This window comes from Castor canadensis, chromosome 11 (genome assembly GCF_047511655.1).
Source record: "Castor canadensis chromosome 11, mCasCan1.hap1v2, whole genome shotgun sequence".
Classification (NCBI taxonomy): domain Eukaryota; kingdom Metazoa; phylum Chordata; class Mammalia; order Rodentia; family Castoridae; genus Castor; species Castor canadensis.
The window spans coordinates 15,331,587-15,358,793 of record NC_133396.1 but is presented as its reverse complement, the minus strand read 5'-3'; the positions used below and the strand labels follow the sequence as shown (position 1 = coordinate 15,358,793).

The 27,207-nt window shown below is 45.8% G+C and overlaps 1 protein-coding gene across 10 annotated transcripts in view; it reads left to right on the top strand.

The window, feature by feature from the left end:
- Nucleotides 1-27,207, top strand: part of Pecam1 (platelet and endothelial cell adhesion molecule 1) — a 54,824-nt gene that overhangs the window by 16,717 nt on the left and 10,900 nt on the right. For 5 of the 10 annotated variants that reach the window (XM_074045437.1, XM_074045436.1, XM_074045443.1 and 2 more), the window contains 12 exons: nt 252-545; nt 2,022-2,327; nt 5,060-5,335; nt 7,296-7,544; nt 9,279-9,554; nt 12,069-12,356; nt 12,943-13,050; nt 14,403-14,430; nt 15,274-15,347; nt 16,115-16,168; nt 17,303-17,365; nt 23,184-23,240. In XM_074045437.1, coding sequence (XP_073901538.1) covers nt 252-545; nt 2,022-2,327; nt 5,060-5,335; nt 7,296-7,544; nt 9,279-9,554; nt 12,069-12,356; nt 12,943-13,050; nt 14,403-14,430; nt 15,274-15,347; nt 16,115-16,168; nt 17,303-17,365; nt 23,184-23,240 — 2,073 coding nt within the window. The remainder of the gene's footprint in view (nt 1-251; nt 546-2,021; nt 2,328-5,059; nt 5,336-7,295; nt 7,545-9,278; nt 9,555-12,068; nt 12,357-12,942; nt 13,051-14,402; nt 14,431-15,273; nt 15,348-16,114; nt 16,169-17,302; nt 17,366-23,183; nt 23,241-27,207) is intronic. The other 5 variants (XM_074045440.1, XM_074045439.1, XM_074045444.1 and 2 more) reach the window with 3 other exon arrangements.

Sequence of the window (27,207 nt, the reverse complement as noted above, 5' to 3'; positions counted from 1 at the left end):
GCTCACTGCAGGGATTGTGATGTGACAGCTGAAAAAAAAAAACCTTATGATCATCACACTTTGCCATCTTACCTTGGGGAGAGTAGGAGCAACATGGTATCAGTTCTCTCATATCTGACCCATTACTCTTAATTATGATCTGGCCACCACACTGCATAGGATGTGACAGTTCCACATCCGCTGTGGTGAAGGTCACCATGATGATGTTTCTAAGATAACAGGTATGTCTGCCCTCCTTCATCTGCTTTTAGCTTTCACCATCAACAGCATCCAGATGAAGAGCCTTCCAGACTGGGAGGTGAGTAACGGGCAGAACCTGACCCTGCAATGCGTTGTGGATGTCAGCACCACCTCACAAATCAAGACTCAGCACTTGATGCTATTCTATAAGGATGACCTGCTGATACACAACGTCACCTCCACCGAGAGCGTAGAGAACTATTTTATTCTCCAAGCTCGGGTCTTTCACTCAGGAACGTACAAATGCACCGTGATTCTGAACAACAAGGAGAAAACCACAAAGGAGTACCAGGTGTTTGTGAACGGTGAGTCCCTAGGGTTTGAACACAGGCAAGCCTGTGCAGCATGGCTACCACTCTTCTCACTCATCATTTTCCTAACCTGAAAATGTAAGCATCTGACATGTTTTCCATGTGCCAAGCTATTTCTAGATTCTTTGCCTTTGCACATGCTGTTCCCTGTTCCTGGAATACCTTTCAGAACTCATGTCAGTGATTTCTGGTTTTTTGAGACAGAGTCTCACCAGGTAGCTCAGGTTGACCTTGAACTTGAGAACCTCCTGTTTCCCGAGTGCTGGGATTATAGGCATGCACCATCACAGTCAACTACTCAGTAATTTCCTCTCTGACGCTTTCCCAAACAAAACTAAGCTCCCCCTGGGGTGCCAATCCTCACAACTCTTACACTGTCTCTAAATTCAGTGAGACTTGCAGAAAGGCCACAGGGCTGTGTGAAGGTACTGGTTCCCTCCATCTCAAAGTCTTTGAACCATGCTAACCTTCAGAATCCTCATTAGTAAAATGACGGTAACCGTGAGACCAGCTCAGGGAGTTGTTGAGAGAGTGAAAGATGTCAGGTAGGGTAGAGTGGTTAGTTCAATGTCCTGAACACAGTGGATTGCAACTGTAGTCACGCACGGTGTAATGATGTTTCAATCAGCAACAAACTGCATAGGTGAGGGTGGTCCCATAGGATTGTATCACCTAGTGATGTCAAAGCCACCTTAGTTTGGATAAAAACACTCTGTATTTGCATGATGAAGTCACCTAACAGTGCACTTACCAAACTGTGTCCTGCTGACTGCGTTTCTCACACGTCTGTCTGCTCTTCTGGACTGTGAAATCGTGAGGAGAGAGAGAGAGATAGCATTTGACCTGTGTTTATAGGCCAGATATAGGTTCTCAATACATGCTTATGGAATAAGTTAAAAAGCCAACACTAGCCTGTGATTGGCGTTCAATAAATAAACTATCACAATAATACTAAGTGCTGGCTGCTGGTGGTGGTGATTTTCCTCTTTAAACTGTATCAGTTGGGAATCCAACTGTACCACCTTCCCAGAGGGATTAGAAACCACCAAGAGCACAAACCATATCCTGAGCATATTTATTTATTTATTTATTGCAGTACTGGGGCTTGAACTCAGGGCCTACACCTTAAGCCACTCCACCAGTACTTTTTCGTGATGGATTTTTTTCAAGATAAATTTTTTTCAAGATAGGGTCTCAGGGAACTATTTGCCGGGGCTGGCTTCGAACCATGATTCCTCTGATCTCTGCCTCCTGAATAGCTAGGATTACAGGCATGAGCCACGGGCACCCAGTTTGAGCGTATTTTATGTTCTTCAAAGGACCTGATTCAGTACCAGGCACTACTTGGGAGGTAGCACTGGGTATTGAGGGGGGAAATGAGCTCTCTGTGGGTCAACCACAATGACAGCCAAGGGTCACTTGTGCCATGGGGTCAAGTTGATACTAACTAAACTTTCTCATTCTCCAAAGGAGTGCCCAGTCCCAGGGTGACGCTGGACAAGAAGGAGGTGATAGAAGGCGGGGTCGTGACCGTCCATTGTTCTGTCCCAGAGGAAAAGCCACCCATACATTTCACAATTGAAAAACTTGAACTAGATACAAAAATTGTCAAGCAAAAAAGAGTGAAGTCCTCTCCGAACCAGAATTTTGTGACGCTGGATTTCCCAATTGAGGAACAGGACCATGTTTTAGTGTTCCGCTGTCAAGCTAGGATTGTGTCTGGGATCCACATGCAGATCTCGGAATCTATCAGGAGTGAACTGGTCACCGTGAGGGGTCAGAGTCCTACTCTCCTTTTTGTCATTCTTCATGGTTTGGGGTGGGTGTAGGGAGAAAAGACCCAGACTAGAAAGGGACTGGGCCTTCTGTCTGGGTGCCATTCTCAAGACTTAAGACCAGTTCTTAATCACTTTGTTGGTATTTTTCAAGCCTTTTTGACTATGAGAGTATGTGTGTGTGTGTATGTGTTCTATTTTCTAATTATAAAGTATGTGCTCTCAGAGACTTCAGAAAAAAGTGATAAGTTATGACAATCATTCATAGGGTCAGTACTCAGAGAAAACCATTTATATGGCCTCTAGACTTTTTCTACACATACCACACTTGCACACCCAGGGTTTGTTTGTTGGTGTGTTTGTTTGAGAGAGGGTCTCCCTGTGTAGCTTAGGCTGGCCTTGAACTCATGTTCCTCCTACCTCATCCTTCCAATTGCTGGGATTATAGATGTGTGGGTCCATGCTTGGCCGGGATTTTTGTTTTTACAAAAAATGGAGATCTATCAAACATACTGTCACTGTTAAAATTTTAACAATATGTTATTGGATTTTGTCTATCTCAAGAAGTATATATCTAGGAGCTGGGCATGGTGGTAAATGCCCCAAATCCTGGTACTTGGGAGGCTGAGGCCTGAGGATCACGAATTCAAGGGCAGCCTGGGCTATGTAGTGAGATCCTGGAGAGAGAGAGAGAGAGAGAGAGAAGGGGATGGAGGATGGGGGAGGGAAGAGGAGAGGACAGGGAGGGGGGGAGCGGAGGGTATGGGGGGGGGAGGAGAGATTCTAGCAGGGATGTGTGCCATAATTTATTGTCTTATCCTCTATTAATGGACTTTTATGTATTATCCAAGTTCCTTGGTATTACAACAATACTGTAATTCAAATACTTGTACTTATTTTGTGTACTTTGGAAACTATTTTATAATTACTATTTTTGGGGTTAATCCCCAGCAGTCAAATTGTTGACCCAAATGTTTGGTGTTTTCCAATATTGTTGGTCTTACCAAAGTGTTCTTCAAAATGGTGGAACTTTCCAGCCAAAGTGACAGCAGTGTTTATTTTCTGACTTTCTTACCCCCAGAGTAGTGTCAAGGTTTTATCAACGTTGAAACTAAGTGAGGTACAGTGATCTAGTGTATTGTTGTGATTTTTATTTCTTTCTCTCTTTTTTTTTTTTTTCCTTCTGTTTCTTTGTGGTGCTGGGGATCAAACCCAGGGCCTGGTACATCCTAGGCAAGCATTCTACCTTTAAGCTACAGCTCGAACCATTTTTTTAAATTTCTTTTAGGTTTTTGTTTGTTTATTTGTTTTACTTTGTTTTTGTTTTTTTTTTTAAACAAAGGCTCACTGTGTAGCCCACGTTGGCCTCCACCTTGTAATCTTCCAGCCTCAGTCTCCCAGTGGGGTTGAGTGTGTTTTGTTTTTTTTTTTGGCTATACTGGGGCTTGAACTCAGGGCCTCATGTTTGCTAGGCAGGTACTCTACCACTTGAGCCACTCTGCGAGCCCAAGTATCTCCTATATGTTTACTGGTTTATCCCTTTTTCCCCACAAACTGCCTATTTATACATACATTTTGCCTATTTTTATTGTTTTTGATTAATTTTTTTGAGTACTTTATAAATTAAAGGAATTTGCTTTTTGTCAGAGGAACTCTGTAATATCCCCCTCCACCCAGTGTGTTCTTTTCATTTATATTTTATAAGTTTTCCATGCCGAAGTGTTTAATCTTTAGTCAAATTTATCTATCTTTATTTTTACCTAAGGCAGGGTCTTGCTCTGTAGCCCAAGCTGGCCTTGAAACTTAGGATCCTTCTGCCTCAGCCTGTCCAGTGCTAGGATTACAGGTGTGTGCCACCGTGCCTGGCTTTATCCATTGTTTTTCTTTATGGTATCTCAGTTTTGTGATCTATGTGTAAAAGTCCCCCATACTCCAAGATCATTAAAGAAAAACACTGCATCCAAGTTTTTTTTGTTTTGTTTTACTGTTTCTGTGTTTTTCTTTTCTTCCACCATACTTAAGTCTTTAATGTATCTGAAGTTAATTTAGGTATAAGAAAAAACTTTAGTTTTCTGCTAAGTTAGTCCAGAGAGCCAGAAAGTTGAATGTCCTAAAAACAGTGCTCACTCATTTAAAATTTATGCTCCAAAAAGCAAGCGATACTAGCTTTTCTTATAAACTTAAATGACTGTAGTTTCAAAAATGAATGCATACTGAAGTATTACTGTAAATTCAGTTAACTTTTTTAAAGTAGGTAATGGCCAGCATTTTACAAATTAAATAGAATAGACTTAAAACCACTTTTTTGGCACATGGTTATTTAAATAATATATCTCATGAGGCATGTAATCCACATAGCTACTACTTTTGAAAACGATACAGTACTTGTACAGATACGCCGAGGTTCTCTCAATGGCATAATAGCCTAGCAAAAACCAGGGTCAGAGTCTGTTTCTGTGGCTGTCGTTGTCTGTGAGGTCTGCAGACAAGATCTAGAAAAGGTGTTTGGTTTTTGGGGTGCTCAAGAAGGTCAGAGCATTATAAGAAAGAATGCTGAAGATATGCAAATGAGCCAGAAGGAAGGAGCATTGGAGAAGGAATTGAGGAAAAGGTTTGACTTTTTAAAATGAATTAGGAGAAAGAAGTTGGCAAGAGGGAGCAACAAAAAGAGCAGACGAGCAGCAGGTACGAGGTTTGAACCCAAGTCCGACCAGCTTGTCCTATTCCTTACAGAATCCTTCTCTACTCCCAAGTTCCACATCAGCCCTCCCGGGATGATCACAGAAGGAGATCAGCTCCATATTAAGTGCACCATTCAAGTGACACACCTGGCTCATGAGTTTCCAGAAATCATAATCCAGAAAGACAAGGCCATAGTGACCACCACCAAACACGGCAACGAGGCCGTCTTCTCCGTCATGGCCCTGGTGGAGCACAATGGTAACTACACCTGCAAAGTGGAGTCCAACCGGATTTCCAAGGTCAGCAGCACCATGGTCAACATCACAGGTAGGGCTGGTGCGGGCCGGGGCTGGTGAGTGGTGGGTTCGAGGAGCAACTGGGCTGCTTGTCAGGGGCAAAATGGGCTCTGGTTGGGCTTTGGTGATTGTGGGGCAAGGTCAAGGCACAACAAGTAAGCAGTGTTCTGTGATGGGTGAGTGTACAGGCTCTGGTGCCAATTCCAACTCTGCCACCCATTATTATTCTGTGACCTTGGCTGAGTCATTGAATTTGGCTCAGCTCTGAGAGAGAGGGATACAGTGTTGCTGACCTTATAGGATTTTCTTTTTTCTTTTTTTTTTTTTGCAGTACTGGGGCTTGAACTCAGGGTCTACACCTTGAGCCATTACACCAGCCCTTTTTTGTGATGGATTTTTTCAAGATGGGGTCTTGCAAACTATTTTCCTGGGCTGGCTTCAAATGGGATCCTCCTGATCTCAGCCTCCTGAGTAGCTAGGGTTATAGGCATGAGCCACCAGTGCCCAGCTGGATTTATATATTTTTTTAAATGTCAAGTTCATAATAATTCTAAGAGGTAGGTGTTATGATACCTACTTTATGGTTTTGGAAACTGAGTAACTCAACTAAGGTCACCCAAGTAGCAGAACAAGTCACCCCAGGTCTGTTCGATTTTCAAACTTAAAAGTTCCCTCTCTTTCTGATCCCCGTTCTCTGGCTTTATTTCCCTCTAATATACTTAGCACCCCAAACATATACTCTACCTTTTTTGCTTTGTTTATTGTGTGCTTTAGTCACTGGGATGTAAGGTGATGAGAGCACAAGCATTATCTCTTCTTCAGTGCTAGCCAGCACACGGGCACAGTAGGAATGGCTTACAATTGCCAGATGAATGACTGAGTGTTGTATGACAGCATGACCTAGGACAGAGAGCGAGCTCTTCCTGGTTCCCCAGTAAAAGGGTTCGTTTACACATGCATGCATTCACTCATTCACTTGTTTACTGAAAGCCTCCATGGTGTCAAGCTTTGGTCATGCAGTCACAACCACACCTATTGGGCATATGTAGGCTACCAACTACCCAACTGTGCAATTAGCATGTCTGTATTATATGTGCTGGTTTACAGTGTGTGCTAGAAATGTGATGAATTATTGATAATAATGTATTTTGATGCCTTATGATTTTTTTGCAGATAAGATTTATGATTTATATTATCTCAGTCTAGGGTCATAGTTCAAGTGATAGAGCACTTGCCTGGTGTGCATAAGACCCTAGCTTCAATCCCCAGTACCACACAAAAAAAGATTGGTATTATCTCACTATAGAAAAATATCAATTCACCATATATTGAGCACATTCTGAATGCTAGGTAAGTTGCTGGAGGTGTGGCTCAAATGGTAGAGTGCCTGCCTGGCAAGTGTGAAGCCCTGAGTTCAAACCCCAGTACAGAGAGAGATTGAAGAGCTACTTGAACCACGCTTTGTCTTTGAGGACCTCATGGACAAAAATAGACCAATCTATAGCAGTTTGTTACAGCTGTGATGGGCTGTAGGATACTTCCCCTAGGCCACTGCCTGGTACAACTTCTTCCCAGAGACTGTTTCCTTAATCCCTCAAGGTAAAGTTCAGTTTCCCTCCTATGGGCTATGTCTGAATCACCCACTAGACTAGTCAGGGACTGTCTCTTCTTCACTGCTCCCTCCCCAGTGAATGAAATGAGTGAGTACACATGTAGATGAGGGAATGCATGGTCTTTACTGGCTGCAGAGTAACACATCTGTGGAATAAACTGAATCAGCCAGCAAGGAGAACCTGCCATGGGAGTCACAGGCATAAGATGAGGCCTAGCTCTTTCAGGGGTGCTCATCAGGTGTGTGAGAAGTGAGGGAGACTTCTTGCAAGAAGGTGGGAGTTGATTCTGTGAAAGTAGCTGGGCCACCAGCCTCTCCAGGGAGGGGCTTGGGGGTTGCCCTGACATATCTTGTCCCCTTCCCCCTCACTGTCTTTCAGAACTATTTCCCAAGCCAAAGCTGGAGTCTTTGTCTACCCATCTGGACCAAGGTGAAAAGCTGAACCTGTCCTGCTCTGTCCCAGGAGCACCTCCAGCCAACTTCACCATCCGGAAGGATGACATGATTGTGTCACAGGATCAGAATTTCACCAAAATTGCTGCAGAGTGGGACACGGGGACATACACCTGCACAGCAGGCATCGGCAAGGTGGTCAAAAAAAGCAACATGGTCCATATCACAGTGTGTGGTGAGTACCCCAGAGCACATGAGGTTGAGTGGGAAAAAGGGACAGATCACTAGCTGTCACTCTCTCCTGAAGGCAGATCAGTTCACGTAGGACAAAACCTTGAAGGAGGGCTATCAGAATAGTTCAAGCAGTAAGTGCTTTCCTAGAAAGCATGAGGCCCTGACTTCAAACCCTGGGACTGATTAAAAAAAAAAAAGACTTTGAGGGAAAAAAAGAAAGAGGCAGGCTATCTAGAGTCCAGACAAGTACAGAAGAGAGGCAATATGAGGACAACATTGTAGACTGAGATCAAATTCCAGGCTTTCCTGTGACTGCCGGTGATGTGACTGAATTGGCAAGCTTCTGGCTGTTGGAGCAGTTACTCTCTCAGATGGTTGGGGAGAAAACGCTGCCCAGTCAGCACTAAACGTTAAGAAGATCAGAGTTCCAGTTTTATCCATACCCAGGCGAACCCCTTTTGGCAAGTGGAATGAAGAGCTGGGCCTCTCAGCCCTGGACGTGCTGCAGGAGCTGCTTAGAACCCAGAGTCTGGTTCAGTGGGCTAGTGGTGCTAGTGCTGCTGGCCCCCCCCCCCCCCCCCCCCCCCGCCCCCCGGCTGCACTGAGTAGCAAGGTCTAAATGAACAGGAAACTCCAAGCTGTCACTGTTTTTTGTTTGTTTGTTTGCTTAAGTGGTGCTGGCCTTAGACTTGTTAGGCAAGTACTTTACCACTTGAGTCACACCCCAGCCCTTTTTGCTTTTTAGTTTTTTTTGTTGGTCTCATGCTTTTGCCTGGCTAACCATGGACAACAATCTTCCTACCTATGCCTCCGATGTAACTAGGATTATAGGTGTAAACCACCATGCCTGGCTTATTTTTGAGATAGGGTTTGAGCTGGTCTCAAAGCTCAATCCTCCCATCTCTGCCTCCTGAGTAGCTGGGATTATAGACATGAGCCACCACACCCAGTCTTCACTGTCATTGTTAATTTAGTTATGGTCCTTCAGTTTAATTTGTGACTATGGTTTCTCTAGCTAAGATTTTCATCTCATCTAAACCAGAATTTTAGCTGATTTTCAGCTTTCTAGCCATCTAACTCAAGAGGAAAGAATGCAAGAGACAAATGTGTATCATTACATTGTAATTTTTTTAGTTGCATTCTTGGGAGGAGGTCATTTCATTTCATAAGGTTTATCAATAAGCTAACTTCAAAAAAATGACCTTGTCAAATTCTTATCTCTTGGGCATGCAATTTACTATCGAGAGGCTGGGGAGTTCACTGAGAAGAATTTGTTTCAAAATATATATGCATTTCTTACACTTTTCTGTGTCTTTACTCAACCCAAAAAGAAGTATATGTATTATAAGAGATATATCTCCAGATATAGCAATTTCTTTGAATATATGTCTTTTTTTTTTTTTTTGAGATAGAGGCTGCTGTGTAGCCCAAATTGGCCTAGAACTCTTGACCCTCTTGCTTCAGCCTCCGCAATGCTGAGATTACAAGTGTGCTCCACCACCATGGCTATTACATCATTCTTTATTTTGCCTATAGCACTTTGGTTTTTTGTGGTGCTGGGGATCGAACCCAGGACCTTATGCACCCACACACATTGTCTGACAGTCTTACAGGAATCCCTTAAAGGTAGATAAAGCAAGCAGGCATTTGACATTGTGATAGTGACTGAGAAAACCGCACCCAGCATTTGGGCAGAAGGTGTTGCTTCAATGTTATTTTCCCTCTGTTGTTCTAGAAAAGCTCTCCAAGCCCAGTATTTTTCATGATGTTAAGTCTGAGATCATAAAAGGAAATCCCATAAAAGTCAGCTGCCAATCAATAAATGGAACATCACCTATTTCTTACCATCTTGTAAAAGCAACGAACATTTTGCAAAGTCGTATGATGACCTCAAATGATCCTGCAGAATTCATAGATAAGCCTACCAAAGATGTAGAATACCAGTGCATTGTGGATAATTGCCATTCTCACCTGGAAATGTTCAGCGAAGTTCTGAAGGTCAAGGTGATAGGTAAGTTGCTATGTTGTAAGAAGAACGATGGGGCTTTAGTTAACATTTTGGAAGGTTTGGGGGTTACTCAGAGATTGTGAGGACAGTTAAAGAAGTGTGTGGTATTTGAGCAAAGTTCATAAAGCAGGACCAAAACTCAGTAAATGGGTCTGGAAGACCTGGGGGACCATGGACATGGCCAATGTAAACATTCAGAACTTTCCAATGAAATAGAGGGAAAGTATCCTGACTTCAGGAAGACTGAACTTGTGTGTTTGGGTTTCCTTGACTTTCATTGCTTTTCAGATGAACTGAGAGCCATCCCAGGGAATTGCAGGCCAGAGCTCTGCTCTGCTCTTGCCCCTGGTGGAACAACTCTGTAGCAGTCCTACAGGCCATGGTCTCACAGCCATTGCTAACACTTGCCTGGGACTCTTATGCTCAAGAGGAATGCTATCTGGTGCCTCTTGGAAGGCCTAAGGAATACCATGACTTGCCTCTCTCTCTGCATCCTGCTTTAAAAAGCTTAATAAGGTCTCCTCCTTTCCAACCTTTGTGTCCTTTTGTTTAATTACCTCATGTTATTAGCATGCAGCATACTAATTGCATATTATTGCATCTATTAGCCACATAAGAACTACTTGTGCTGCTGTGGACATGAGTTGTCTACAGGGTAGGAAGATCCAGCAGGGTGAAGGGATTTCTGCTTCTGTTAATGCATCTGATACTAAGCAGATAATGCTATAGGCCTACCCTACCAAAAAAAAAGACATGTTCTTTGTGGTCAATACTATAACAAGCAGCACAAGATCTCCTGTTAATAATAGGAAAATATTTGAATAATAGTACAAATAAGAAAAGAAAAATGCTAGGAGTCAAGACTTGATTCATTGTCACATGAAGTGTAGCCTTAAAACAATGGTGATAGTAACTCAGGGCATGGGAGAGATTGTCTAGCTTGAGTGGGAAAAGTTCAGGAAAGAACTGGGTAAAGGAGTCAGAATCTGACAATGGTTGTCAGAGACAGCCAAAGATGGCCTACCTTATCTAACATCCACATGAACCAAACTATCTCTAGAAAGTCCATGAACCAAAGGCTCCATGGTGCAGTTCAAAGTACTGGGTGAACCAGATGGGTGGAAGCAAAGGCCAGCAATGGTGAACCACTGGATCTAAGCTGAAAAAGTTACGGAACCCAAATGGGAAGGGCATCAAGTGCTAGTGTTAGGAGCTGAGTGCAATGAAGAGTGAGAAGAAGAAAGAAGGCGATAATAAGAATGGGTTCTTCGGAAGATTAACCTGGTGGCTATTACCTTGAGGTATGGAGCCTTCAGATCTCAGAAAGTGTTAAGAGAAAATGCAGAAGCCCATGGGAAGCTGTGTGTGTAAACTGGATCAATATTAACTGGTAGTATTTCCTGAGCTCTGACCGTGTGTCCATCCCTGTGTGAAGTATTGTAAGAAATTATTGCAAATAACACTTACTTATAGCCATGTGGACTGGCAGTAGTATTAACCTTGTTTTATGATGGGGCAACTAAGGGCTAGCATGAATATCTGGTGGGTGGTAGGGCTGGGATTTGAACCCAGGCAATCTGCTTCCTGAGCCCAATTTGCCCTGAGACTGAAAGGTCAGGCTTCCCTGTGTGAGACCACCACCATCCCAGGCCTGGTGCTCAGCTGCCACCAGCCAGCACCTCCATGATCTCAGCACCTCCCTCCTGAACCCCCAAGATGGTTGACTCCCAAGTCAGTGCTCATCTCCTGACCAATCCATCTCACTAGTAGGAAATCTACTTGGGACAACTTAGGACCAGAACTTCAGTGGTTGAGCAGGTTGCTGAGGAAAGGGACATGGAAGGGTGTTGAGTTCTGCTTGAACCCACTGACAGTCTGGGCCTCCAGGTAGAAAGCCCAGGCTAAAAAAAGGGACTGTTGGGGTTCCAGGAAGTAATGTGGATGGGAAATATCTGTTTAGGATTCAGTGCTCAGAAATAGAAGCTGAGCGTATAGGTGAAATCCCCAAAAAGAAGGAAGGTGAAGACTGAGGACTAACTTCCACAAAGACCATATTTCATAGTCAAAATGACTAGTGAATAAGGAGGAGGTGGCAGGAAAGAGAGGAGAATCAGCTTCAGAGGCAGCATAGAAGCCTGAAGAAAGCTGAGCTGTGAGGAGGTCAAGGTTGGGAAAAGGGATGAAGAACTTAATATGCAGACTATGGTCTGAGGATCAGGGGACCTTTTGGGTTTCTTAAAAAGCAGAGATAGAGTGTAGTTTCAAAAGCAGAGGGTGAAGCAGGAGGATTACAAGTTCAAGGCCAGCCTGGGCTACAGTACATTTTAGACCAGGCTGGGATATATAACAAGGGGAAAAAAAAAAAAAACCCAGAAGGAATGGAAGTCAGGTTTCAGGGGTAGCAAGAAAGGTTTGAACTTGTCATTCCTCCTGTCTCAGGCTCCTGAGTACTGGGATTATAGGCATGAACCACCATGCCCAGCTCTGACCCTCTTTCTTGCTCAATGCTAATTCCAGCCCCGGTGGACCAGGTCAAAATTTCTATCCTGTCGAGTGAGGAGGTGGAGTCTGGGGAGGAAATTGTGCTTCGATGCTACGTGGATGAAGGAACTGGGCCCATCACATACAGCTTTTACAAAGAAAAGGAGAAAAGCCCCTTCTACCAAAGCATCTCCAATGAGACCCAGGCATTTTGGCACAAGGAGCAGGCTAGCAAAAAGGAAGAGGGGCAGTACTATTGCACGGCCTCTAACAGAGCCAGCCTCACGCAAAAGAGTACCCAAAGCAACACTCTGACAGTCAAAGGTGAGTCAGGGCCTCGTCAGAACAGAGGACGGGGCGGGTCCAAGAGGAGGGCAGAAAACTCAGCCCTTGCAGAAGGGAGAGGGTGGAGGTCAGGCCGCATGACCGAAGTTAACCGACAGAACCCCCCTCAAATTAACTTGGGTAAAAAAGAGGAGTTGATTATTGTACAGAATCAGAAGGGTTTTCTAGAGCCCCACTTCCAAATCTTGGCAGAGAGACACCAGTTGTCTCACGTTGAGTCCACCTTCCACCCATGGGCCACCTGTAGCCAAGGGGATTGGGTCACCCAGAAGGGGCACGGTTAGTGGAGCACATCTATGTGGGTGAAGGGTGGTTTTATAGAGAAGAAAGAGGGCTGAAAGGACACCTGAAACCAGAGCCTACCCTAGCAAAGCTGGTTTGGTCTTTCCTTGCAAGGGGTGTATAGCAGAAGCCACCCTTTCTGAACCGGCTGAGTTCAGAGCCCTCAGGTAGACTCCAAGATAAGGTGCCAGTTACAAGGATTGCAAAAGTTAGTCTTGTTGCTTAAACCTGATTTCTTGCTGGCAAAAGGAAGAACCTGGGTCTTTCTTTTTTCCATGTCCAGTCTTTCTTGCCCCATGGAAGAAAGGACTTATTGCAGTGGTTGTCATCGGAGTGATAATCGCCACCTTGATAGTTGGAGCCAAATGCTATTTTCTGAGGAAAGCCAAGGGTGAGCACAGCTCCTTCCTTCCATTCTGACAGGTGATCCTTGCCAGGAAACCAGCCCCAGATATGCGGAGTCCTAGGGAGGTGAGGAGATAACTGAGGCTCCTCAGGGTGTCACCTTGAAACCAAAGATTCTGACAGCATAGAGTTCTTCTTGCTCCTGGATTTAGTCGAGCAAAAGTGAAAGTGTTTTCCTCGCCAACAAGGGGACCAGGTTCAGGCACTCAGATGAAGCTGTTTCATGGGGTTTGGCCACACCTGGTCTTAGATTTGGTAGAGTGGGATGTGAGTGTCATGGGCACACACGCATTTGCACACATGCCACATGCACACACGCACACATGCACACATGTACACACACCGAATACCTCCTAATCCATCTGCCTATTGTGCCATGATTTCTATATTGTGCATGGCTGGGAGGCCAGGACCATGCGTTGGCACTGGATAATCAGATCAGCTAGCCCAGACTTAAGGAAACAAGCACCCACAGCACCAGAAAATTCTGCAAGAAAATTGTGTGGCTGGGGGGGGGTCTTTGAGAACCTCTGCCTGGGGTGAGGGGGAGGATAGGATGAGGAGGAGCCTCTGGTCTTTTTTCAGGCAGGAAAACACAAGCCCAGGAAGAGACAGGCTTCCAAAAGAAACCTCTTCCCAGGGCTGACCCCAGCTTGGAATTAAAAACACAAGGATTGATTGAGCCTTTGCTTTTTGGAATTACCTTGAATCAAAGTTACAGTTGTCCACTTATTTGGCTAATCTGGTTTCCACAGGATTGTCTTTGTCACCACCACATCTCACTAACAAAAATAATTTCTGGCTAAAGCATCAAAATGTCACATAACTGGGGAAATAAGGTGAAATTTATTAGTATAAAACCAAGAGAAGGGCCAGGGGTGTAGCCCAATTGTAGAGCACTTGCCTAACCTGCCTGAAGCTCTGGGTTCCATCCCTAGTTTTGCAAGAACACACACACACACAAGAATACCTCTTTCTTCCTTCTTCCTCTTTTCTTTGGTTTTTTTTTTTTTTTTTTTTTTGTGGTACTGGAGTTTGAACCCAGGGCCTCCACCTTGAGCCACTCCACCAGTCCATTTTTGTGATAGGTTTTTATGAGATAGGGTCTCTCCAACTATTTGCCTGGGCTGGCTTTGAACCAAGACCCCACCCCCCATCTCTACCTCCTGAGTAGCTAGGATTATAGGTGTGAGCCACTGGCACCCGGCTTTTTTGAGCATGAATATATTTGGCTTTCTTTTCTCTCTTTTTATAGGTATTCAGTCTTTAAGTCAAATATAGTCAAATGACTGTTCCTATCTGATCTTATACTGACATTGATTTCTCTCTTTTTTAAAGCCAAGCAGATGCCTGTGGAGATGTCCAGGTCAGTGTTCTTGTAAGAAGGGGTGGCTGTTGTGTGGGCATGGTTGGTCATGACTGAAGGAACAGTCTGGTCATTAGGAGTTTTATTGGTGAAGACTGCCAACTGTGCTTTCATGGGAGAGAGAATGGCTTTTCTTCTGAGATTACATCCTTCCTAAACTATTGTTTGTGAAATCCTCTTTTTCTTATGAAATTATAATGGTAGTCAAGGGAAATTTAAATTTTTTTACTTACTTATAAAAATAGCATTGGCCTTCAAAAATGTTTTTAGTATCTTTACTGTTCTTAAAATCCAAAATCCACAGAGTATGGAAATGGTATCAGTGCTGTGTCACAGTAGCACAGGATTTAGATTCAGGGAATTCTAAGTGGCCTGGCATGTGTGCCCTTTGGTCCTGACATTTATTTCAACAGCAAAAAGTTTGGTCAAGTACACTTAGAGTGGAAAAAACATGTTAGTTTTCCACATGTGAGAGTAAAGCTTTCTTTACTTTGGAAAGCTCTTCCTGTTTTCTCATTATCTTCCCTTTGATGATTTTGTTGGTTTGGGATTAGAGTGGAAAAAATTTTTTTTTTTTTTTTTTATCAGTACTGGGTTTGAACTCAGGGCCTATACCTTGAGCCACTCCACCAGCTCTTTTTGTGATTTTTTTTTTTTTTTTTGAGATAGGGTCTTGTGTACATTTGCCTGGGCTGGCTTTGAACCAGGATCCTCCTGATCTCTCTCTACCTCCTTAGTAGCTAGGATTACAGGCATGAGCCACCGGCACCTGGCAAAAAAAAAAAAAGTTTAATTATATGTTTTTTTCTTTTTTTCCCCTCCTTTCCAATCTTTCATTTTAAGGCCAGCAGCACCACTTCTGAACTCCAACAATGAGAAGGTATCAGAGCCCAGTATGGAAGCCAACAGTCATTATGGTAAAACCCCACTTCCTTGAGTTACTAAGAGTTTTACCAACTATAATTGGGTGGGATGAAAGGTAGAAGGGAGGGCTGATGGAGTGGCTCAAGTGGTAGCAGATGTGAGACCCTAAGTTCAAGCCCCGGCACCAAAAGATAAATGAATAAAGACCTGTAAAAGGTAGAAAGGAGACCCTGGCTTCAAGCAACGGTACTTATCTAATCAGCCTCTGGAGGGTGAGCTAATAAATAAAACAAACACTTGAAAGGAAAAGCAGCACACTTTATTCTATTTTCATCATCTTCTAAACTTCCCTTGGAATAAAAAATGGAGACTGATCCTAATGCCTTGGTGCTTTCCAAGACTTTGACTATTACCTAAGAGTAATAATCATTCTGAATTTACAAGGTAGAGACCAGATGTCAAGTTAAGTCATTGGTAAAACATCTTCCCAAATGAATTGTTACAAGCATAAGACCATTTACTTTTCTTTTGTCAGAATGGAAAACCAATTGAAAGATGTTGCTCTTGGAGGAGGCAATAAGAAAAAAGTAGGGTCTGGGGTGGAGTGGCTCAAGCAGTAGAGCGCCTGCCTAGCAAGTATGAGGCGCTAAGTTCAAACCCCAGTACCACAAAGAGAAAAGAACAAAGGAAGGAAGAAGAGGGAGAGAGAGAGAGAGAGAAGGACAGAGGGAGGCAAGAAAGAGGGGAAGAAGGAAGGAAGGATGGAAAAGAAAACTAGAATTTTCCATTGTCAGTCATCCTAATTGTTACTTTTCAACAGGTTACAGTGACAATGTTGGAAACCATGCAATGAAACCACTAAATGAAAATAAAGGTAATTATCTATTCAAGTGTTTTGCCAGAAGTCTTTACTTTAAAAAATGCTTCATAGGAAAAAAAATGAAAAAAATCTATGATGACTGAAGATTTTCTCATACCACCCCTCCCTTGTTTTTTGGAGGCACTGGGGGTTTGAACTCAAGGTCTCATGCTTATTAGGCAGGCACTCTACCACTTGAACCACTCAGGCAGTCCTTTTATTGTGTTGGATATTTTCGAGATGGGGTCTCTTGAACTGTTCGCCCAGGCTGGCTTTGAACTGTGACCTCTCTGCCTCCTGAGTAGCTAGGATTACAGGCATCAACTACCACTGTCTGGCTCGTATTCCTTTTAAAGTTTCTCTGAAATAATCCAGGAGGAGATTTTTAAAGACAAAACAGTAGACAGCTTGTTTCTGCCCAAAGGTCAGCAGGATTGGGCTAAATCATTTTTCAAAGTTTCTTTATTCTAGGTTACTATGGTGAGAGCTAAAGATGTAAGAGGATTCTGGAAAGGCCTATTCCTGAAGTTTTCCTTAACTGTACATTGTTTTTGTCACTGGTGAGGACCCCTGATTCTTTGGGGCCTTCAAACAAAATAATAATATTATTCTCAGTTGAAGATGAACTAATTTCGTAGATTTCCATAACTCCTAGAGTGATTTCATTACCTTGTGTACTTCATACCCTCAAAGCATTTTGAAGCTGGTGACCCCTGACCCCACTTCCTGAGATCCTTTCCTGTGTAGGGATGGCACAGAAAGCCATAGAAGGAGTGTGGAAGTCTTCCAGCATTTTGAGTGAGTGAGCGGGAGTTAACCACAGTGGTGGATCCTGGGTAGTTTTCTGTATCTATTGACCTGTTGCAAGTCCTCCCACTGGTCCTAGGCAGGGGTCCATGCACATCCAGGTAACAGGGGAGTAGTCAGAAGGCAACCAGTGTCCCCAAGGCCCTGTCTCTACTGCTCAGACCGCTGCAGGGCTCACCCTGTCTTCCTCAGCCTGACGTTCTGTCTTCTTGGGATGGAGTTAAGCCTGTGAACCCGTCAATATTCAGAGTACTTCAGTAATTGGACTGAAAATCTCTAATGGCCAGATGACCCCAAAGACAAAGCTGTGTAAATGCAGGGTGCTGTGGTTTCTTTGAACAGACCCCCTGAGCTCAGATGTGGAGTACACAGAAGTGGAAGTGACCTCAGTGGAGCCCCACCAAGGTAAGTGCTGTACCTCGAGTGAGCCATGCCCATGCTTTGCTCTCAATTTGGGTGGAGACGCCACCATGGGCTTGCTGCACCCTGTGGGAATAGAGCCTAGGAAGGGAGGTGGTCAGCAGATCTACTGGACATGCTGAAGGCAGGAGCCATGAAATTACACTGAGTCATTAGTCACGATCCTGCTAATAGGAGGTGACACCATTGAGCGCTCACTAAGTGTTAGCAATGACTGAATGCTGAGTAATTTCCTTCTCTGGATGAGACTTTGAGTGCAACCTTGCTTCTGGTGCTCAGGCCTTCTTCCAGAGGTTGTCCCTTGCCTAAACGCAGCAGGCTCTAAAACAGCTACCTGTGTGGACTGAATATGGGTCAACTGAATGCAGTTTCAAGATATGGAGGGCTTTGGTCTTTCAAGGGACACTTGGGAAAGACTTTTGAATCAGAATTTCTTTTTGGAGATACTAGGATTTGAACTCAGGGCCTCACACATGCAAAGCAGATGCTCTACCACTTGAGCCACTCTGCCAGCTCAGAGAAAGACTTTTGAAAGTTAGAATCCCTCTCTGTGTGAATGGTGGCATTGGAGCTGTGCTTCTCAGCTTTTGTGTTTGTGTGTGTGGTTCTCCCAGAAGCAAACTGCCTGGAAAGCTCCATCTCTGGTTCTGTGCTGGGATTGACACGGAGTGGGTCAGTCCACAGCAAACTGATCTACATCCACAGAATGTAGATCTCAGCTGCTTTTTTATTTTTTTATTTGATTTATTTTTGCAGTTCTGGGATTTGAACTCAGAAACTTGCACTTGCCAAGCAGGTACTGTACCACTTGAGCCACACCCCCAGCCCTTTTTTTCATTAGTTATTTTTCCAGATAGGGTCTCACATCTTTTTTGTCTGGGTTCAATTTAAGATTCCAATCCTCCTACCTACAGTCTCTTTTTTTCTTCTCCTTTTATTTTATCGTTTTTACATTTACTTACATGTGTATATATTGTTTGTGCCCCTCCCCCCTTCCATGTAGCTGGGATAACAGGCTCATGCTACCATGCCCAGCATATGGTTGCAATGGGGTCTCACTAACTTTTTGTCTGGGGTGGACTCAAACTGTGATGCTTCAGATCTCTGCTTCCTGAGTAGTTGGGGTTATAGACAAACACCAACCATGCCCAGCCCATCTCAGCTGCCTTTGGCACCTCAAAACAAGATGTGTCTCTTAACCCTCCTCCCTCTTAGCTCACCCACAAGCTCCTACATGTGCAAAGGAAGCAGCTATCCAGAGGCTTCCAGTCCCGCTGGGAAGCTTCTTGGGACTATTGCCATCCATCTCCTTTCCCACTGAGACTAAGGCCAGGCTGTGTCCTCAGCCAAACAGGCCTGGGCAGTTTTCCAGGCTGGGCCTGTCTGTCATTAGCCAGAGTCATGTGGTGATGGCATCCTGAAGTCACCTTTTACTCCATGATTTGGGAGGAGTTTGGGAGTCCTTCCTTCTCTAGCTAGGCATGGTTCTGGGCACCATGTTAGCATGTACATGCACTGAGCTTTCCTGTCGAGGCTGTCCTATGCAGCCACTAGTCTGTATGCTGCACCCTTGGGCCCCAGTCCTGTGATGCCGCATCCTTCTTTAAACCAATCCTTGGGGTCAACATGGAAACAGATTGAAGGGGGCAAAAATGGAAGCAGGGAGACTAGGGGTATGCCATTAGCAGGCAAGAGGAGACGAGGATGCAGCCAAAGTGTTGGCAATGGATAGATTGATTCTACATTTTGGAGATGATCAATGACAATTTAACAGCCAGGACAGGAGAGACTGTTTCTGCATATTTCTCGATGGAGTAAATGCATGGATGGTTGTGATGTCTGAGGCTGGGAGGAACAAGCTTGTGGTGAGATCTGATTCATTAGGTTAAGTTTGAGATGCCCATGGGCTGCTCAAGAGGAAGCAGTGCAGGGGTCTGGTGCCCAGAGGCAAGTCTTGGTGGTCTGTGATGGATGGGACTGTAGAGAGCTCCCCACAAGCCCTCCTTGGTCCAAGCTGAGCTTCACACACCCCTCTACCACTGTGTACTGCCCCATGGGTAACAGCTTTCTTCCTAAAAGGCTGGGCCACACAAAGATTTTGGCAGTTTCAGGGTTTGAACTCAGGGCTTCATGCTTGCTAGGCAGGTACTCTGCCATTTTAACCATGTATCCAGCCCTTTACCCAAAGATTCTGAATGTAAATGGAAAAACCCTGCTGTCTTCTTTGTTCTTGACCCTCCACACTCCACTGCCCTGATGCCAGAGGACAGGAGAGACCAAATCAGTGTGTTCTCTGTCTGTGTAACAGCTTCCCTGTTGCCCTAGGCTCTGGCACCAGGCTTTGGGTCCTCCCACAGAGGGCCAGGCCCTACCTGTGCTCTGCTGCCGACTAGGACAGAGTGGGCGGAACTATGAGGACCACCCATGGGGTCTGGGTTGCTTTGGGTTGAAGTAAGATGAAAAGGGAAGAAGGAAGTGATTCTGCCCTTGGAAAAGTGTCCATTTCCCATTCCTTCGGGAAGGTGTCCAGTTTAGCAGTGTCTGGGGTTTTTAATCCTCCCTTGGGAGGTTGCAGGAAGAGGAGGTATGGGGGTTGCTAGGATGGGGTGAGGCAGTGGCAAAGGCCTTATGCTTTCTTTATCTTGCAAGTACAGGTTGCAACCAAACCAATTGGTGGCCTTTCCCAACTTGCACAAGGTGCTGTGTGCACGGCATGGTATGAGGGTCACTTGGGTGGCCATGGGAGCTTCTAGAGGACTCAGGTTGAGCTTTCTCCTGTCAGCTTCCTCTTCAGAACTAAGGGACAGTGGGCAGGTCAGGCCTGACCTTCCGTGTTGGCCCCTTGCCTTCCCATGTGTGAGGAGTAGGTGAGGAGAGGGCTTTGTAGATTCAAAGTCAGTGATTTAACTTGACCTAGTCTTGACTAATCCAGATCCCTGCTCTCAAGGACTCCAGCTGTGGAGGAGGGGTTGGGGACCAGCTCTAATCCTGTCCACTGGAGGTAGAGGAGGGGCAGGAAGGAACTCTTAAATCCTGGCTTGTTGCATGTTTACTCCGAGACTAATTGCTGGGAAAACCCCATGACGTTGAAGCTATCTCTTTCTCTGTTAACACAGAGAAAACAGAAGCCAAAATAAAACCCCATCCGGAAACACTGCTAACAGCAGTGATAAATAGCCTGCTGCCCTGGTTTGGTCATTAGCAGGCAGCTGCTGCCACAGGATACAAAAGGAGGGGAGACTGGGATCACCTGCACCCTCTCCCCTCACTAAGTCACTCAACCTACAAGTAGAAACCACCTCTGCTACCCTGACCAGTAGGAGTTACAAGGTGACAGAGAAGGAGTCAAGTGCTCAAGCATGGCTACTCAGGTCCAGAGAGTGTTAGCATGTCCCCAAGGTGACCAGAGAGGTCTTCTGGCCACCCCTATGTGCCAAAGGGCAGTGGAGCCTACAAGGTGCCCAGGCCCCCAGGCTCGGCTGACCAGCCCTCCCTATCATTCATCCCCTTCATTCCCAGCTCCACCAAGAGACTGTGACAGAGTTAGAGCTGGCAGTGCCTGCCTGCACAGCATCCTGTAGCGTTTATCACAGCATTGGTGCTCATTAGCAAACTCTGCTCACCTGTCTGTCCTGTGGACTAGAGCACCTGAAAGCTAGGACCGGATCCAGACATCTTTTCCTCTTCCACAGCACAAGGCACACCAGAGGTTATGTTGAATGGGTGACTTGTACAGGCCTAGCATTGAACAGATCTGGAGGATCCCCCCCAGCTGGTCTGGGGATCCCTAGAACTGGACACCTCCATCTATGCCCATCTATGCCCCTAGAACTGGAGAGTAGAGGATTGTCGGGGCATCTTTGCTGTCCCTCTGGAGGGACAGCAGGGTGTCCAACAGGGAAAAACCAGCAGGCGTCCCAGTAGTGACACCTTAGCCACTCCACTGAGCTACAACTCCTGTCCTAGAGAGTCACTTTGATGAGGCAAGGTGCCTCATCACCCCAGATGCCCCAAGTTCTGCTGTAGGGATGTGAACCACCCCCAGCCTTTCCCCCAGGAAACAAGAGAGCCACCAACTTTCAGTGTCTAATGAATGGCTGGGATTTTCAAATTCCTGCATCAACACATTTTTTTCTTTTTTGGTGGTACTTGGATTTGAACACAGGGCTTCAGGCTTGCTAGGCAAGCACTCTACCACTTGAACCACTCCACCAGCCCTTTTTTATGTTGGGTATTTTCGAGATAGGGTCTCGTGAACTATTTATTTGCCTGGGCTGGCCTTCGAACCATTATCCTCCTGATCTCTGCCTCCCGAGTAGCTAGGATTATAGGTGTGAGCTATCAGTGCCCGGCTCATTCTTTATTTTATAGATGAGAAAAACCTCAAGAAGGAGGCTTATTTTACCTAGACTGTCCTGAAGCTGAGAGGTCTGAGACAGAGACACCTGTACAATTGACTGGTATCTTCATTGTTGCATCAGATTCTCTTCGTACAGGAAGCTGTATGAAGCCCGGGAAAGGAGGTGCCCAAGACCTCAGACACTGCCCTGGAGGAACTTGGGGTTGACCAGGGGAGACAGTTAACAGAACAAATAAAGGAATGTGTTGTAGGTAAATGTCCCCAAAGTGCTGTGGGAGCTCAGGAGGCCCGTGTAACTGCCCAGGCACAGAGAGGAGTGTGTGAGGGTGTGAGATGTACACACATGAGTGCAGAGGCAAAAGTTGTCCAGGGCCTGGAGGAATGGAGCAGAGAAAAAGGCCATGTCAGCAGTGGAGACGTGAGGTCAGAAAGAGAAGGAGGTGTCCCTGGAGTGTGGTGCATGGTGAGTATCTCAGACAGAGTTCACATCATGCCCCAGCTATCTGCCACCAGATGAGAAATGACCACATAGCACTGACCATGGTGTCAAGAAGCATCAGACCCTTCTGGGACCCCTTTCCATCTTAAGAGGAGAGTATTGGCTCCTTTCCACAATGAGACTTCCTAGTCTTTCCTGCACGTGAGAGCAGCTGGGAAAATGACAAGGTTCCATCCTGTTTCCTCAGGGTTTATGGGTATGATGTGTGTACACCTATGTACAGGAGTGTAGAGATTGTGCACAAGTGTGTACAGTCAGCGTGCATGTCTGTGTACAAGCTGTGCAAGGGTGTGGGGTGTACGATGTGTGTACACATCCTGTGCAATGTGAGATAAACAAGTAGGTACGGGGCGCTTTTTGCCTCCCAAACCCATGAGTCGCCTCTGGGTGTAATGCACACCCTGGGTCGGTCTTCTTGTCTGCTATTCTGAAAGGGTGTAGCCCAGGGTATCGCAATCCCAGCTGCATATTGGAATCCTTTGGGGAGCTCTTAAACACACCAGCACCAGGACTGGTCTCAGACCAGTTCAATCAGAACCTGCAGTGAGTCTGAGTGTTGGCACTGAATGCAGCAAGCCTAGCCAGCCTGAGCTGCAAGTGGTCCTCAATCCAGCTGATCCTCAGAGAGCTGACCACGCCAGGCTCCAACAGCTGGCATAGGGTCACCATGGCAGAGAAAGAGGGGCCTGGCCACTGAGCTGAGGGCTGCAGACCTGTATGGAGTCCTTCCACCTTGGCATCTCAGGACCAGGGTTCCTGTTTGTAATAGCCCTGCCTCTCCTACTTCCAGAGATGACTCTGGTTAGGATGGGATCTTCTGAAGTCAGGGAATGACAGCGTCTCCAGAGTTGGACATGGGTGCTGCTGGGGTGGGTGGTAGGTACAGAGTGGGCTGTCATGGGGCCCAGTGGCAGCTACTAACTTGTGTATGGTCCCTTTTCCAGATCTGGGAACGAAGGGCACAGAGACAGTGTACAGTGAGATCCGGAAAGTCGACCCTAGTGAGTGAGGGGCCCCTGATTCTCCACCTGGCAGCAGGGGGTGGGGGGGGTGGAAGGGTGGTGTCCCCTAGAATTATTGATGGGGCCTTGGGAGTGGCCAGGGAAAAGATGAAGCAAAGGAAGCCCAAAAGAGCCTCACTTCTTACACAAGAGTTTTGGGCACTTTTCACACCACCTTTAAGTATACTGAGACACAGAGAAGTTAAGATGCTTGCTGAAAGTCAGTCACACAGCAAGAAAGCTCCTAAGAACAGCTCTCCCAGGAGCCAGACTCCACATCCCTGACCACTAAGGTGCATTGTTTTGTTTGGGGTGGGGGGAGCTGGTAGTGTTGGGGGAGCTGGTAGTGTTTGGGGATCACGGTGATCGGCACTGCAGGAAGCCAGTTCCTCATGACCTTGGCCTTGAGGCTCAGGTCTGTGATACCCTGAGGCCATCAGTAGAGCCCTTTTATACCTGGTGAAAGCCACCCCAGTGTGGACCCCAAGGAGTCTGTTTAAGAGGGGAAAAGCTTGTTGCTGCCTGAAGCTCTGCAACTTAGATAAGACAGAGAAATGAGAAAACTGGGTTTATTAACACAAAGAGGTATATGCTCACAAAATGCCTCAGTAATGAGCCCTGCATTAGGGTGATTGGAACTTGGGGTCTGTATAGCATATTAACAAAGAACAATAAATTTGTGAAGAAGTTACAAGACAAAGGAAAAGGGGCTTTAGGCTTCCAAGGGGGGCCAACCATGGGAAAACTAATAGAGTGAGGTTTGTCTGTGTGGGTCTATCCTGGCACCAAACTTTCTGTTTTTGTGGCCCTAAAACTTCCTGGGAGGAGGCATTTGTGGCAATCCTCATGCCTCAGAAGTGACTGTGTTACTTAGATAAGGAAGCTCTGGGAAGGCTCCTTTCTGCATCTGTTGATTTTCTTTTGCTTCCAACTCAAAATAGTCCTTATGCCAGAGTGGTGTATTCTGATTTCTTAACTCTGCTTTAGGGAAATAACCTATACAAGTGGGTTCTCTTGCAGTCCCCAGGCTGTTTCTTAGTCCTGAGCTGCTAGAATCCAACTGCTCCCTCAGGCTGGAACCATAAGGATCATAGAACCCAATCTTGTGGGAACTTGAGGTGGCAAAGATCCCTGGCTTTGCTGGGAGACATGAAACCCCTGTCCTGGTGCTGCCACTTACCAACTGTATGACTTTAACCAAGATGTCTTAGCCCTCAGTCCTACTGGAGATGCGATTAAGTGAGAGACGGGGGTACAGTAAGATCACAGGCAATATGGCTAACTATCCCAAGCCATCCATGTATTATCCCCACCCCATTCAACTTCAGTTTAGAAATGCAGGAGGGACCTGGGTCCTGGACAGTCTGATGCCTTGCCCAGGATGAGACTAGAGCCAGAGACCTCCCCCTATTCCCTCACCACATGCGCCATGGGTGAATCAAGGCTCTGATCCCTCTGCAACCTAGTTTCTAACCAGGCACCTATAGAGAGCCCTGAGTCCTACATGCACTATACCCCTGGGCCTGCAGCTGCCTACAGCCAGAGCCTCTGCCTCACCTAGAAGGCTTCCAGCTTCCTCTGGGCTTCCATTCTGGAAATCAAGGCATTCCTGAGAGATTCCCCTCAGCTGCTGCTCCAGGGGAGAAGCCTGCAGGCCGTAGCTGATTCCTTTGCTTTCCTCTTACTAATTTGCTAAAAGGCAGATATCCATTTGAGGGATTTCTCTCCTCAGTTCCCTGGACTACTGTCTTCTAGGGAATCCTTCTCCTTCACTCCCCACCCCAAATCAGGGTCCCTTTCTGCCTGAGAGAAGCCAGCTCCTTCAGCCCCCTGATAATCCACCAACCCTTGGGCTTCTCCCACACTGGTCTTTAACATACCTTTAAATTTCTCTCAGAGATTCTTAAGGCTTCTCCTCTCTCAATCCTCACTTAATCCTCAACATCATCCTAGGGTTGATGAGGACTCCATTATTCTGTTCTTACAGATGGGGAAATGGGTCCAGAGGTTAAGTGCTATGTCCTTGTCCTACTACTATTGGTGAAGCAGGGATGGAACCCAGGGAGCCTGGCCTAGATTTTGCTCTTCAAAGCTTTCCCAGTATCTCTTTGAGTTGTAAACCAGTCAGCTGCATGATTCTCCCTTGTCTATCTTTCTTGGTTTGGATTCTAAGAAACCATAAGTTTCATTGAGAATCTAACTCTATTTACTTCCAAAGTTAAGAGTAACACCTGTATGTGATCTGCATGACCCTGGCAAATCGTGGAACCTCCGAGGCCTCAGTCATCTCTGTGGAATGAGAAGGATGGGTTAGACTCTAGACCCATTGTTCTCAAGATTTGTTAAACACAGATTGCTTAGCATTGCCCCTTCTGAATTTCTGATCCAGTAAGTGGGAGAATTTGCATTTCTAACAAGTTTCCTCCATTTGGTTGTGTGGAAACACACTTTGAGAACCATTCTGAAGATATGTTCCTTGCTCCTTCCTGAGTACATCACACAGGTTCTCCTTGTTGGAGAGAAAAGGGTCTTTCTTACTCCCCAGAAATCCTGGAGTGATTGCTTAGGGTTGGCTGGCAAGGAAAACTCAGAAACACTGTCTGTGTGTGGCAGGGATGGTCTCCAATAAAATAAAGGGCCATGGAGGGGAGTGTTGGACAGACCAGTGGGCCAGCTGGGTGCAGAGCAAACCTTAGCTAATATCCCCTTTCCTCATTCCACACTTTCCTCCAGCCAGTGGCCTCAATGCTATTTTGGGAAATGGCTCACAGGGCATAGCTCTGGCTGTTAAGCCCCCTTTCCCCTGGTTGATCCAAAGGAAAGCCTCTCCCCTAGATAAGCAAAAGGGCATGGGCAGGCCTGCCTCCAACGAGCAGCCCCAGGGTGGGGCCCTGGAGGGACTTTTAGGGGGCACCAAAGAGATAGGAGTCTCTATGGGGGAGGTGACTGTCTTTGCAGTGTTGGCTTTAGGCTTAGCTTACCTTTTGATAATAATGATAATAATGATGATGAATATTAGTATTATTATTCATTACTGTAAAATATATAACAGTGGTCATTTTAACCATTTGCAAGTATACAGTTCAGTGGTCACTTATATTATTGGGCAGCCACCATCACCACCATCCATCCCCAGAACTTTTCATCTTTCAGAACTGAGCCTCTGTACCCTTTAACCAACAATGCTGACCTCCCCTCCCTATGGCTAGCAACTGCCAGCCATTCTGATGTCTGTGAAAGTGGCCACATTCAGCTCTTCCATCTGTCAAATGAGGTAACCCAACCGATGATCTTAAGTTCCCTTCCACCCATAACACCCAGAGAGTCTTAAGGCTTGGCATTTGGAAGTGGAGCCTTGGTCCCTCCAGACCCGTCCAACTTAACATGTTGGAGCTGCCTGGGGAGCCAGTCACTTCTAGAAGTTAGTTCCTTGTTCTCTTGGAACCACCTCTAATCCTTAACCCGTCCCAGCTTCTCTAAGAGTCCATAGGTATTTTACTCCTAAGCTGAAAATTGCCCACAAATCTGAGCTAAGTCCTGGCTCTCAGTTGCGAGCTTGCTGTGTTTCTGCAGCGTTCATGTTGGCTGCAGTCCACACTGCATGGTTCTTTGTGCTGTGAGCCTAATGGAAAGCACCCTAAGTGGGAGATGCAGTCCTGGGTGTGGCCTCGGCTTTGGTCTTATGGGGTTACATGACTTGGACTCACTTCCCCTCAGGCATCAGTTCTCTCATCAGTTCTCAATAAAATGCCTCTGGGACTAGTGTGGTGAAGGGTGAGCCCCTCAGGTGCTCTCAGAGGGAAGGACTGAGGTGGTCAGGTGGCATCACTTCCAACTCAAGCATTCAGTGGTTCCCTCTGGGTCATGGCCAAGGTTGTATGAGTCTGCTACTGTATGTGAAGCCTCATATGTACGGACATAGATAAGCTTACGTCTTCTGGTCCCAGCAATTAACTCTGAGGCAAGG